At 41.1% G+C, this 13,863-nt stretch overlaps 1 protein-coding gene across 1 annotated transcript; it reads right to left on the reverse strand.

Annotated features, from left to right (window-relative positions):
* Positions 1 to 10,615: 10,615 nt before the first annotated feature.
* Otud6a (OTU deubiquitinase 6A) lies at positions 10,616 to 11,491 on the reverse strand. Its single transcript, XM_027935773.2, has one exon. The coding sequence runs from the start codon at positions 11,489 to 11,491 to the stop codon at positions 10,616 to 10,618; it is 876 nt and encodes a 291-aa protein (XP_027791574.1).
* Positions 11,492 to 13,863: the final 2,372 nt, after the last annotated feature.

A 13,863-nucleotide genomic window follows, 5' to 3' on the forward strand; every position in this document is an offset into this window, starting at 1 on the left:
AGCTGGGGAAAGGGACAGTTGGGGAACTAGCTACACATGGGACTGAAGTATAAGATCACTTGAACCCAGGATTCAAGATCAGGCTAGGAAACAGGCTACACAACTACAAAAAGGACAGAGAATTTCAATTTGGGAGCATGAGAAAGTTTGGGAGATGGATGGTAGTGATGGTTGCACACAATGTGAATGGACTTAATGGCATTGGTCTATACACTTAAAAGCAGTTAATATGCAGAAAGAATGGCCACATTGCCACCTGTCCTGGAGCTTCCAAGCAGCAAGGGTAAAAAGGGAACCCTGGCAGCTTCTCCATTTGCACCATCTCAGGGGCCGTAACTTCACTTACAAAGAGAGGAGACTTCCACTTTTTTTTTTTAGTTTTTTTTTTTTGTTCTTATTAGTTATATATAACAGTAGAATGTATTTTGTTTGACATAATATACATATGTGGAGTATAACTTCTCATTTTTTTCTGGTTGTAAATGACATAGAATTACATTGGTCATGTAATCATATATGTGCATAGGAAAGTATTGTCTGATTCATTATATTATCATTCCTATTCCCATTCCCCCTCCATTCATTCCTCTTTGTCTAATCTAAAGTACTTCTATTCTTCCCTAACTGCCCCCTTATTATGCGCTAGCATCCACATATCAGAGAGAACATTTGGCCTTTAGGTTTTGGGGATTGGCTTATTTCACTTAGACAAGAGTCTCCAGTTCCATCCATTTACCAGCAAATGCCATCATTTCATTTCTCTTTATGACTGAGTAAAATTCCATGTGTATATATACCACACTTTCTTTATCCATTCATCTGTTGATGGGCAACTAGGCTGGTTCCATATTTAGCTACTGTGAATTCCTAATGCTGATTTTAGAAATTATAGGTGGGCTGAGCACAGCGGCACATGCCTGTAATACAAGCAACTCCAGAGTTTGAGGCAGGAAGATCATGGGTTCAAAACCAGCCTCAGGAACTTAGCAAAGCCATAAGCAACTTAGTGAGACTCTTCCCAAAATTAAAAAAATAAAATAAGAAGGGATGGGGAGTGGTTCATTGGTTAAACGCCCCTGAATTCAAGTCACAGTACCCCAAAAAAGGGGGTGATTTCTCCTATAGATGCTGAGGACAAGCAGTCCCACCCAGTGAAAATGGAGGTTTTCTTCAAGAGGCTGCTGTCTATATCAAAACACATCAGAAGTGGGGCTGGGGCTGTGGCTCAGTGGTAGAGTGCTTGCCTAGCATGTGTTAAGGCACTGAGTTCAATCCTTAGCCCACATAAAAATAAATAAAATAAAAGTATTTTGTCCATCTACAACTAAAAAAAAATTAAAAAACATCAGAAGGAAAGCAACAGACTATAATCCAATCAAAAGTAAAAACAATATTTAAAAGTGGTAAAATTTGTCATGTATATTTCACCACAATAAAAAAATTAAACTATATAGTATAGAAAAGTGAAAGCTGGGGCTGGGATGTGGCTCAATAGTAGAGCCCTTGCCTAGCATGTGCCAGATGCCGGGTTTGCGCGCGCGTGCACACACACACACACACACACACACAAGTGAAGTCTCATTGTCTTTCTCCTTTCTCCCACTCATTTCCACCCTTCTCCCTAGAGGTAATAATTTGGTATACTATGATTTATTTAATTATTCTTTATTGAAGGTTTTTAGGTTATATCTAGATTTTTACTTTAATAAGCAATGCTATGATAAACATCCTTGAAATAATGTTTTATAATATGTATCATCTGTAGTATAGTACAGCAATAGCTATATGCATTTTATTTTGTAGGGGAAGTTTAAATGTATTTATGTATTCATTCATATGATTCAAGATATGAGAATTTCAGGAGATTATACAGGGAAAAGCTGCCTCCCATTTTCCCCCCAGCAACCTGCTTCCTTTTGTCAAAAGCAATCAATTCTAATTTTCAATATCTATCCTATTCATGAGAAACTGTTTATATCTATAAAAACACAAATGATAGTAGTTTATGTACTTTAAAATTGATAGCTATTGCCAGATTACCCTCCAAAGAGTCTTTATTGACCATCAGTAATATTTGAGCATGCCTATATCTGCATTCCCCTATCAATGCAGCATATTATTCACTTCACTTCTTTACCAATCTGTCTGATGAAAAATGGTATCTCATTTAATTCCTATTTAATCTGTACTATTATGAGTAAAACGATTTTTATTTAAGCTGGGAGACATCACCTGCTCCCCTCTCCAGGCTTTTCTGCACAAGTCTTTCACCTCTACTCTCCAGCTAGAACGAACAGAAAGACACCCTGTGTTTATTCTCCTTCCTGCCTGCACTCTCTCTGAGCTCCTTGCCAAGCCTCCCTGACACAAGTCTGAGGAGGTACGTCCTTTTTCTGTGCTTCCTTCCATCACACATTGGTCATGTTGCTATCTATTTCATTAGATGATCTGCCATCTTCATTAGACAATTTTCATCTTTCTAAGCTATTGTTTATCACTTTTCTCTTCAGTGAATATGGAATGAATGAATGAAGGGACAGCTAAGATCAGAGAAATAGAGCCATTCTGTATGAATGATCCAAAAAGATTCACTCTCTCATAAAAACGTAATATATGTGGAAGGTAGCACTTCAAATCAATAGTGAAAGGGTGGATTATTCAATAAATAATGTTGGTAACTCATTACTTATCATAATTTGGGAAAATAAATTTATACCCTTAGCTTATACTCAAGTAATTTCCAGATGGATATGTTAAAGAGAAAGTATTTAAAAACTTGAGCTGGGTGCAGTGGTGCATGCCTGTAATCCCAGTGGTTCCAGAGGCTGAGGGAGGATCTCAAGTTCAAAACCTGCCTCAGCAACAACATAGTGAGGCCCTAAGAAAATTTGTGAAAACTGATCTCTAAATAAAAAATAAAAAACAGGCTGAGGAGGTTTCTCAGTGATTACATGCCCCTGGGGTTCAATCTCTGGTACCAAAAAAACCAAACAAACAAAAACAAAAACAAAAACAAAAAACCAACAACAACATACTTGACATAAAGTTTACACAAGTATTGATCCAGTCTCAAGTTGGGGAAGACATTTCTAAGCTGGACATTTCATAAATCATAAAGAAAAGGGTTAATAGATTCCATCACAATTTTAAACTTCAGCATATGTAAGATGATAAGAACAAAATTGAAAAGCTGGGCTGGAGTTGTGGCTCAGTGGTAGAGTGCTTGCCTCACTTGTGTGAGGCACTGGGTTTGATCCTCAGCATCACATAAAAAACAAATAAATAAAAAATAATGGTTACATATTTAAAAATATGTAAGGCTAACATGTATGGAAAAAACTATTTTTTGGAAAAACTATTTTTTAAAATATCCAAATGACAAGTGACCAGATTCATTCATATGGAAGGACCTATTATAAATCCCCAAGACATATACCATAGAAAATTAAGGAAAATTTTAGGAACAAGCAATAAATTAAGAAATATTTGTTTCTGCATGAATCAAACGAAAATGCCAATAAATGCATACAGGGATATTCAATCTCATTAGTAATTGATGAAGGGTCAACTAATATTTTTTTCCACCTAAAAATTAGCAGAGATGATAATTTTCAATGTTAGCAACTACATAGGAAAAAAGATTGATTCAACATTTCTGGAGGGCAATTTCCAGTATTATTAAAAGCCTCTCCTTTTGACCTAGATCAATTCTAGAAATCTTATCAAAAGGAAATCATCAGAAAATACAGACAAAGAGTCACTACAAGGATATTACAGTGGCATATTTATAGTAGTGAAAAATTGAAAGCAATCTAAATGTCCAACAATAGAATTGGATAAATAAATTATGGCACATTCATAGGCTATAATGCAGGCATTAAAATCATCATATTGAAGACTGTTTAAGGACACAGGGAAATGATGATAATGTATTAAGTTTTTTTAAAAAGCAATTTCAATAGAATGGTAGAATGGTACTAATCTTGTTAAAATGTGTGAGTTGATTATTTTGTGTAGAAAAATCCTGGAAGAAAAGATAGTCTGGCCTTCAGAGTCCCTGTATGCATGCCACCCTGTTCTTAACAGGGCACATTGATGAGCCCTAGTAGAAGTTCTGATGACAATAGCTCGCACAGACAGGCCTAGGAGAGATTCTGCCTGCAATGCAAGACCTCCAGGAAGAGGCCAGGTGGCCCCAAAAGTCACCATAGACAAAAATCAAGGAGTGACTGTTATCAGAGCTGATATTGTCATGTTCTTGGACTCCTATATGGAGATTAATGGTAGTTAAAATTCATTGGGCACTTATTAGACATTTTGAGTGCATTTTCATTCAATGCTAACATCCTCAAGAGATACAGCAAAGACAACTATTAATTGCTCCATATTATCAACAAGGAAACCGAGGTGCAGGTTGTGTCTTATTCAAGATCACAATGCTAGGAAGTGGGTGGATGAGCTGAGCTTGAAACCCAGATAGATGTCTGACTCTAGAGCCTACATCTACATATAGGAAGCACCTTATTTAGTTGCTCTGGCAATAAGGGATAAAGTATGATAATGAGTAAAAGAGCCAGGCTGGCAAGTATGCCTGTAATCCCAGCGACTCAGGAGGCTGAGGCAGAAGAATCACAAGTTCAAAGCCAGCCTCAGCAATTTAGTGAGGCTCTAAGCAACTTAGTGAGAACCTGTCCCAAAACAAAAAAATAAATAAATAAATAAAAAAGGGCTGGGCATGTAGCTCAATGGTAAAGTACATGAAAAAACAAACAACAAATGAGTAAAAGAAAAACATTAATGATGGGGCTGGGGTTGTAGTTTGCCTGGCATGTGTGAGGCATTGGGTTTGATTCTCAGTACCATAAATAAATAAATTTTAAAAATAAAGGTTCATCAACAACTAAAAAAGTATTTTTTTAAAAAAAACAGTAATGAGTGAAAGTTATTTCTGGAAGTGGATCCCTTTTGAGAATAGTTCCCCACCTCTTTCATACATGAAATCGCCCATACAAGTTGCTGTCTTCAGTGACTGTAGTCACTGTTACAGAATGAAAGACTGCAAACTCCTCAATCCCTCATCCTTCCAGATCCCGCAGTAAAGATTCCCTCTTGATTTGTGCCCTGGGCATGGTTATGATCTGGTCTAAGTTAACACCTCTTCCTCCTGCTAAAGACAGACTCAGTCAGGGAAGTTGGGACAACTCCAGTAAAATCTTCATGGTTTCTAAGATAGGAACACTTATTTCTCTTGTATTAAGGGGCAATCATATAAAATTGAACTTTACTGTCTTTGATGACTTCTGTCAGAATTACTTGGGCAGCACTAGCACCACCCCTGTAGTAAGGCCCATATTATCCAGACAGTGCCTTCTTCACAGCTAAGTCCTCATCCCCAGCCAGGTCCCTGTCCCCTGACAGGCAGGCTTTTCTTATACACACCTTTACCCTCTTCCCTTGCCAGGCCACATTTCTCAGCCAGTACCTACTCCTGAAGCAACCCTACATGAACACCCTACCCAGCCTGGTATCCCTCCTGGCCTGTGACTCCTGAGAACAGGTAGGACCCTCTTTGGCAACTACGACCTCAATCATGCAGGAACTCTACCAAGCCATGGCCCTACTCTGGTGAGGTCCCCTTCACCCACATATCCCTGTCTCCAGGTGGGGTCCTTGGCCCCACATAATTTTCCTTTCTTAACCTGTGTTCCCTTGCCCAGTCAGGTATCCCACCCATATCCTGTACCTCCCTCCTCAGCTATGCCCCTTCCTAAACCATGTGGGCCCTCCCTCAGTCAGGATCTCTAGAGACTGGCTGATCCCTTCCCTAGCAGGACCTTCCTACCAGTTAGGCCCTCTCTCCCAGCCTGCTCTATTAACCCATCTCCAGTCTTTCGTTGCTCTCAGCATTCAAACCTCTCCCATACCAGCTTCCCTTTCCTAGCCTAGCCTCTTTCTCCAGTTAGGCAAAATTTCCCTGCCAGGATCTTCTCACCACTCCCAAGGTCAGCTCCACCCCCTGTCCCTGCCAGTCTCCCTTCCTCAGATTGCTCTACCCTCTCAAGCCTCTGCTCCCTTTAAACACTTTGTATAGCCCTATCCCCAGGCTCCTTCCCTTGTCACCAGGGTCCTCACCAGCCTATGGCCTTTTCTCCAGATTCTGCTTGTTTTCCAGCTAGATCTCCTTTCCTACTCAGTGTCCTTCCCTGGCCTGGGTTCTTTTTGAAAGCCTATGGCTCCTCCCTCAGCCAGGCACCCTTCAACCAGGCTTTGCCCCTGTAACAGTTAGGGACACTTTTCTCTGACTTCTTACTCTACTAGGTTTCCTTCCCTTGGCCAGCTAATTTCTTCCTCTTTGAACATCTCCTTACCTGCACCCTATTTTATTTATTTATTGAGCTATACCCCTATCCCTTATTTTTATTTTTTTTGTGTGGTGCTGGGGATCAAACCCAGGGCCTTGTGCATGCAAGGCAAGCACTCTACAAATTGAGCTATAGCCCCAGCCCTATTTTTTTTTTTAAATTTTGAGACACAGTCATGCTAAGTTGCTATGGTTGTCCTCAAACTTGCCATTCTTCTGCCTCAGCCTCCTGAGTCACTGAGATTAGCACCATCTTCCCACTTAGGCCTCCTCCTTTACCCTGTGTCCCTGTCCATAGCCTGTCCACTTCCTCTGACTCCCTACCCAGCTAGGTTCCCTTCCTGAGCCTATTCCTTCTGTTCCAGTTTCTTCTTGCCTTGCCACTCCCCTGCTTGGCCCCTCTACCCATCTGGGTCTACATCTCCTAACATCCCCCTACCCTAGTTAGGCTCCCTTCTCCTTCCATGACTTTCTACACCATAGGGCCTTCTCCAGCGTATGTCCCTTGCATGCCTACACCCCCTTCCCCATCCAGACCTAATTTTCCTGCAAGGACCTCCTCTGCTGCCTATGCCTCCCTGCCTGGGCCAGCTTCCTCTTCTCTGCCAGGATCCCTTCCCAAATCATGTTCCATCCCAGATTATTCATTCCAACCTTTCAAGCCTGGTGGCTCCTCTACCAGCCAGGCTCCTTCCTCTGTCCTCCTCCAGACTGACCCTGTTCCCCAGATAATGCCTCTTCCCTAGGAAGGCCCATTCTCCTACCAGATCCCTTTCTCAGCAGGTGACCTTTTTCTGCTTGCAGCTTGCCCCAAGCATTTCCCCATTCAGTAGCCACAGACCCTTTTGTCATCTGCTGTACCCTTCCAACCTGGCCTCTTGCCCCAAAGAATTGCCAATTCGCCAGCCTATTTCTCTTTCCATGGTTAGGATCTTTCCCCCTGTCCAGCTCACTTTTCTGCCCAACTAGACCCCTTCCCCAGCAAGGTTCCCCTCTTCTGTCTATGTCTCCTTTCTGAGCTAGCTTTCCCTTCCCAGCCAGGCACTTTTCCCAAGCCCACCCAATCCTAGCCCTGACAAGACTCTACCCAGAATGCAGCCCAGTACCCAGTCAGCTTCCTTTTCCTCTGTAAAACTCCTTTCCCCCTTCCCTCTATAAAACTCACCCCAGCTGGGTCACCTGCCCCTACCAGAAGACCTTCACCAGCCTGTGTCCCTATCCATAACCTGGACCTCTTCCCTTGCCAGGCATCTTCCCTCAGTCAGGCCTTTGCTGTAAGCCTGTGCTCCCAACACCACCAAGCGGTAACTCCTTGTCCATCAAAATCCTCAACAAGACTGAACGCCTCCCCTCCTTTTGTCCCAGAGCCCATGCAGGTCTTCTCTAGCCAGGGCCTCCTCATCACTTACGCTTTATTCCTTAGCCTGTGCCCCAAGCCACACCCCCATCCCCAGTTTTTTTTTTTTTTTTTTTTTCTGCAATGCCCTATTCAATCTCTTAGGCTGCCCCTATCTCCAACTTGTACCCACCTTCCTAACCTGTTCTCTTCTCCTGCCTGTGTCCCTTCTGCAGCTTGTCCCCCTTCCTCCCTGGCCCATAATCCCCTCATCAGTGTCCCCATCCCTATAAATGGCTCTCACAATGTATCCCAATACCAAGTTTTTTCGGGGACCTCTTCAGAGAGCTGACTAGCTGAAACTCTTCTGTTACTCTCATTTACACAGTGAGGTCTATCTGGCAGAATTTTCATATTTGTATTTTGGGAACACCTAAAAGATACCATAGCATTTTTTAACCTTTATTTTATTTATCCATTATTATGTGGTACCGAGGATAGAACCCAGGGCCTCCCGAGCACTCGCCTAGCAGTTAGGCGAGTGATCTACCGCTGAGCCACAACCTCAGCCCCACCATAGCATTTTTTTCCATGCTGAAATATAGCCCTAGAATGACTAGGTTTTGGAAGTGGGGGTTCTTATTCAAACACAGCAATGAGAAAGAACATCCTTAACTGAAACAGTTTAATTGTTTACTGAGTGAAACATCAACTCAGGATAGCCTTCCTTCCAGTCCATCATCATGATTGCAGGTACATTTCTCCTCCCAAAAGCCTCACCTGGTTTCCCTCTGCATCTGCTCCTTATTCCCCAGGTTACCATTACTTAAGTATGGATAAAACCCATGTGAACTAAGCCACACAAAAATAGAGAACCAGGTATTTTTAAAATTTAATTTATTTTTAAACAAGTTGCCTAAATTAAAAAAAAAACAAAACTTTAACTTGTAATATTTTAGAACATTTAAAATGCACAGATAATTTAAGATTTCAACAACACCACTGAAATGCAGATTCTGAAGATTAAATTCAAATTTACTGCAAATGATTTCACTTTTACTATTTTTTTGCAAATTCACAGCATCAACAAATCTCAATCAACAAACCTACATCATTTAACTTTTTTTCCCCTCATGGAAATTGTTGATATAACTAGATCAATTACTTACTTAAGATATATTTTTTAAATACTTTATTTTAAAAAATATGAGAAGGCACTAAGTTCATTCTTTCACACTTCATACCAGTTCACATAACAAGGTGGATCTACCTGAATAAGATCATAGCATTTAATATCTCTAAGAACAAAGAAAATTTACTGGAAGTTAAACTACCTGCTGGTTCATCTCTTTTTATTTCACACTGGTTGAAGAGATAATGAAATGGTTTAAACTACCTGAATAAAATCCAGGTAAATGGATGGAGTTGGAGAATATAATGTTAAGTGAAGTTAGCCAATCCCAAAAAACCAAATGCCGAATGTTTTCTCTGTTTTAAGGATGCTGATTCGTAATGGGGTTTGGGGAGTCATGGGATGAACTCTAGATATGGCAAAGGGGAGAGAAGGGGCAAGGGGGTAAAAAAAGATGGTGGAATGAGATGGACTTCACTACCATAAGTTCATGTATGAAGATGACACGAATGGTGTGAATATACTTTGTATACAAGCAGAGACATAAAAATTGTGCTCTATAAGTGTAATATAAATTGTAATGCATTCTGCTGTCCTGTATAACAAATTAAAATTAAAAAATAAAATACAAAAGGGAATTAAGGGGCTGCGGATGTGGCTCAAGCGGTAGCACGCCCATCTGGCATGCGTGCGGCCCGGGTTCGATCCTCAGCACCACATACAAAGATGTGTGTCTGCCGAAAACTAAAAAATAAATAAAATATATAAAAAAGGGAATTAAGTTTAGATTTTTCACATCTTATAATGAGCCATACTGTCTATTAAATCTATCTAAATTAACTTTTTATATTTAACACATTTACCTTTTAACAAATGCTATTATTTAGAATTTAGAAAACATTTCAGCAATAAAATTTTTCAGTCCCACAATTTTCAATGAAAATATTACTGTTGGAACTCTAGTTCATAACCTGAGACATTGTGTCATAGCCCAACATAAACAAAACAAAACCTCAACCCAACAAGAACAGTTGGTGACCATTTTCCCCCCAAAAACAGCAAAAGGTATTCACAAAGGAATGTAATCACATAAACTCCTTTATCTAAGTAACCCAGCAAACACATGGGAAAATCTGAAGATGAGGAACACTTTACTGAACTTATTTATCCCGAGTTAAGAACATGTCAAAACACAAGTTCATACTCACACACACACACACACACACACACACACGTTGTAGTTGGACACAATGCCTTTTATTTATTTTTTTAAATAATTAAAAAATATTTAGTTGTAGGTGGTCACAACACCTTTATTTATTTTTATGTGATGCTGAGGTTCGAACCCAGCACCTCACACATGCTAGGTGAGCGCTCTACCACCAAGCTATAGCTGCAGCCCCAACAAGTTCCCATTTTTATCCAAAACTCTTTGAAACACTACCAACTCTCAGTAGGAGAGAGAACCAAAGATCTACATGGGCAAGAAGAGTTCAGAGCTTATCAAAATCCTGTCTCTCATGTAGTGAAATCAGACATTCCCTCATCAGTCTCCCATCTCCCACCGCTTGAAGGAATCAACGAAGGAACCACAGGGAGGATAGAAGGCCAAGGGCTAAGCAGCAGTGGGAGGAACCTATTAAGTAAAACGAGGAGTGAAAAAAAAAAAAAAAAGAACCAAATGGAAAAAAAAATAAGCCTACTGAGCAGATGAGGCAGCGGCTTCAGCTCTAGCGACTGCGTGGCAGCAATGGCATCCAGAGGGTTCTGTAGCATGTGAAAAGGCCTAGAAGAGTCGAGGAGCTGCACCACCGACAGCGCCAGCCTCGAGTGGCTTCACCGAATTGTAGTGCTCTCCAAGGTTGCAGGCATAGTGTAGATAGACCAAGATGAGTGGTTTCTTCTTGTACTCCTCCCCAATGACGATGATGGGTGAATCGGCCTGGATCACTTTGATGGGCATCTGCAGGATGTGAGACAGGGCTCTCAGCTCCAGCTGGCCTCCCCATGATGCACTGCGTTTGATGTTTTCGCAGTAGCTCAAGAAGTCGTCGCGGGTGTAGGTGCCACCCGTCTCTGGGTCGCTGAAGAAGGGCAAGAAGTCGTCGACATGTTTCTGCATATACTCAGCAGTGCGGCAGCGCAGGCTCTCCACCGTCATAGAGAACGCCAGCTGATCTTGGATGGCACGGTACATACAGTGGCCATCAGCAGGTATATCCTTCATCTCCAGATTCTTGGATTCAAGAATGGCAGCGACCTTCTTCTCCTCCTCACGACGGAAGCTGGCCATATGCTCCATCTCTGCTTTAGCGATTCTTTCCAGGCTATCTCTCTCCAGGGCTGCCCTTCTTTCCCGTCTTTTCTGTGCTCTGGAAACTCGGGGAGGTTGGTTCTCGAGATCCATCTTGGCCAGATCTTCAGTGATTGAATCAAGATCACTGTTGTCTGGGAAGTTCTCTTGGAACCTCTCCAACTCCTGCTGGTGCCTCTGCTCCATCTCGGCCTCAAGGCGGGCCACGTCTAGGAGCAACTGCTTTCTTTTCTTCTTGTCGCTCTTGGGGACGGAGTTTTTCATGCTCTGGATGCGAGCCTGTAGCTCTTTCTTCTCCCGGTGGTGGCGGCGTATCATCCGCTGGTGTTCACTCGGTAAGTCATCCATAGTGTCCTATGGATGGTAACCGTGTGAACTTGATGGTAGACACAACCCCCTCAGCCTTCGCGAGCCTTGGCGCTGTGAGCGGGAACAGCTATTTGCGCTTACTTTTATTCACAATCCTCTCTGCTATTGGCCAGTCTCTCTAGGGCTACGCCCCTGAACACATCTCACACTGTGGTTGGCTGTTGGGAAACCCCTACGTACATCTTCAGTAGAACCCGTAGCAACTCCTGCTTCCGGTTTTAATGGAATTCAAAGGTCGTTGGTAAGAAACCACCTTTACGCAATACGGGCCGCAATTGGGCTTGAAGAGCTTTTCTGTGACTTTTACTGCTTATTTAGCTCCCAAGTTTGGACACAACACAGGCACAGGCCATGCTTGATAACACATTATAAATTCTATGTATTTTGACCCTGGACTTGGCATTGTCTCAGCCACATTGACCATTTAACCCTTAATCTTTGTGTATCGGAACAAAGACATTTCCTTACATTCCTGGGAACAGAGTCTCTCCAATTTAAGGCTTAAATCCAACATACTCCATCTCAGTTTAAGAAGGCAACAGCAACTCTCCAAAGAGCTACTCACCGCAAATAAGCAGTTCTCTTTGAGGCATCAGAATTCACCTATTCTAAATTCCTCGTCACTTAGGCCCTCAGCTCCTCAAATGGACTCTCTAGGATGTCCAGGAAGCACCATGGTCGGAGCTCATCAAACCACTTCTGGTTACTTTGAATCTGTAAAAGTTCTGCAAAGAGAAAAAAACTCAAATGCACTCTCATCCTGCCCCATCCTGTTCATTTGTATCTTGAATCCCCAAGCAGATCAGCTGTTTAGATAAAGCTTCCCCATTATTACAAAGAAGGAAAGTGGACCTTTATCAAATTAGCTGCGTGTATCAAAATTTTATTTTTATTTATTTATTACACACTAGGTATGGAACCCCAGACCTTACTTGTGCCAGGGGAGTGCTCTACCACTGAGCTACAATCCTACTCATTTTAATGTTGTTTATTTTATATTTATTTATTAGTTGTTTTATTCTGTTTTAGTTGTAAATGGGAATAATGCCTTAATTTTGTTTATTTTTATGTGGTGCTGAGGATAAATTCAGTGCCTCATGCATGCTAGGCAAACCCTCTGCCACTGAGCTACAGCCCCAGCCCTATTAACTAGTTTTTGATACCGACCATTGAACCCAGGGGTGCTTAACCACTGAGGCACATCCCCAGCTGTTTTTTATATTTTGTTTAGAGAAGGGTCCTGAGGAGTTGTTAGGTCCTTGCTAATTTGCTGAAGCTGGTTTTGCACTTGTAATCCTCTTGCCTCAGCCTCCTGAGCCTCTGGGATTACGGGTATGTGCCATTGCACCTAGCAACTCTTATTTTATTTATTTTTTTGCACCAGGGATTGAGCTCAGGGGCACTCGACCACTAAGCCACATTCCCAGCCCTATTTTGTGTTTTATTTAGAGACAGGGTCTCACTGAATTGTTTAGCACCTTTGCTGAGGCTGGCTTTGAATTTATAATCCTCCTGTCTCCGCCTTTCAGCCGCTGGGATTACAGGTGAGTGCCACTGTGGCTGCCCAGTTAATTTTGACCTGTTTTAAAAACTAAAAGATTTATAGCTTTAGGTCTTATAGTTAAATCTGTGGTTTATTTTGACTTTATTGTTTGTGTAAGGTTTGAGAATTAGGTCGAATTTCATTCTTTTGCTTAATGATGTCCATTTGTTCCCATACCATTTGTTTAAAAAGCTATGCTTCCTCCATTGAATTGGTTTTGCACTTTTTTTCAAAACTCAGTTGGGCATATTTTTGTGGATTATTTCTGGGCTCTCTGTTCTGTTCCATTTATCTGTCCATTCCTCCACCAACACCATATAGTCTTGATTAGTGTAGCTATGTAATAAATCTAAAAAGCAGGTAAACCATTTCCTCCAATGTTCTTCTTTTCTTTTAAAATGTTTTAGTGACTTTAGTTTCTTTGTCTTTCTGTATAAATGTTACAATATTATATATGTGTAAAATCTGGCAGGACTTTCATAAGAATTATATTAAAGCTGTACCTCAATTTGAGAAAAAAATGACATCTTTACTATGTTTACTATGTCCAATCCATGAACATCTATGCATTTATCACCATTTATTCAAATCTTCCTAGATTTCCTTTGTTACCCACTTTATAGTTTTTATCATATAAATTCTGTGTGTATTTTATTAGATTTACTTATGAATTCTTTGTTTTTTGAGTGATTATGAATGGTATTGTTTTTAATTTCATTGTCCACATATTAATTGCTAATAAGTAGAACTATAGTGGACTATTTTTTTTTGGCACCAAGGATTGAACCCAGGGCTGCTTAACCACTGA

This window comes from Marmota flaviventris, chromosome X, assembly GCF_047511675.1.
Source record: "Marmota flaviventris isolate mMarFla1 chromosome X, mMarFla1.hap1, whole genome shotgun sequence".
Lineage (NCBI taxonomy): Eukaryota > Metazoa > Chordata > Mammalia > Rodentia > Sciuridae > Marmota > Marmota flaviventris.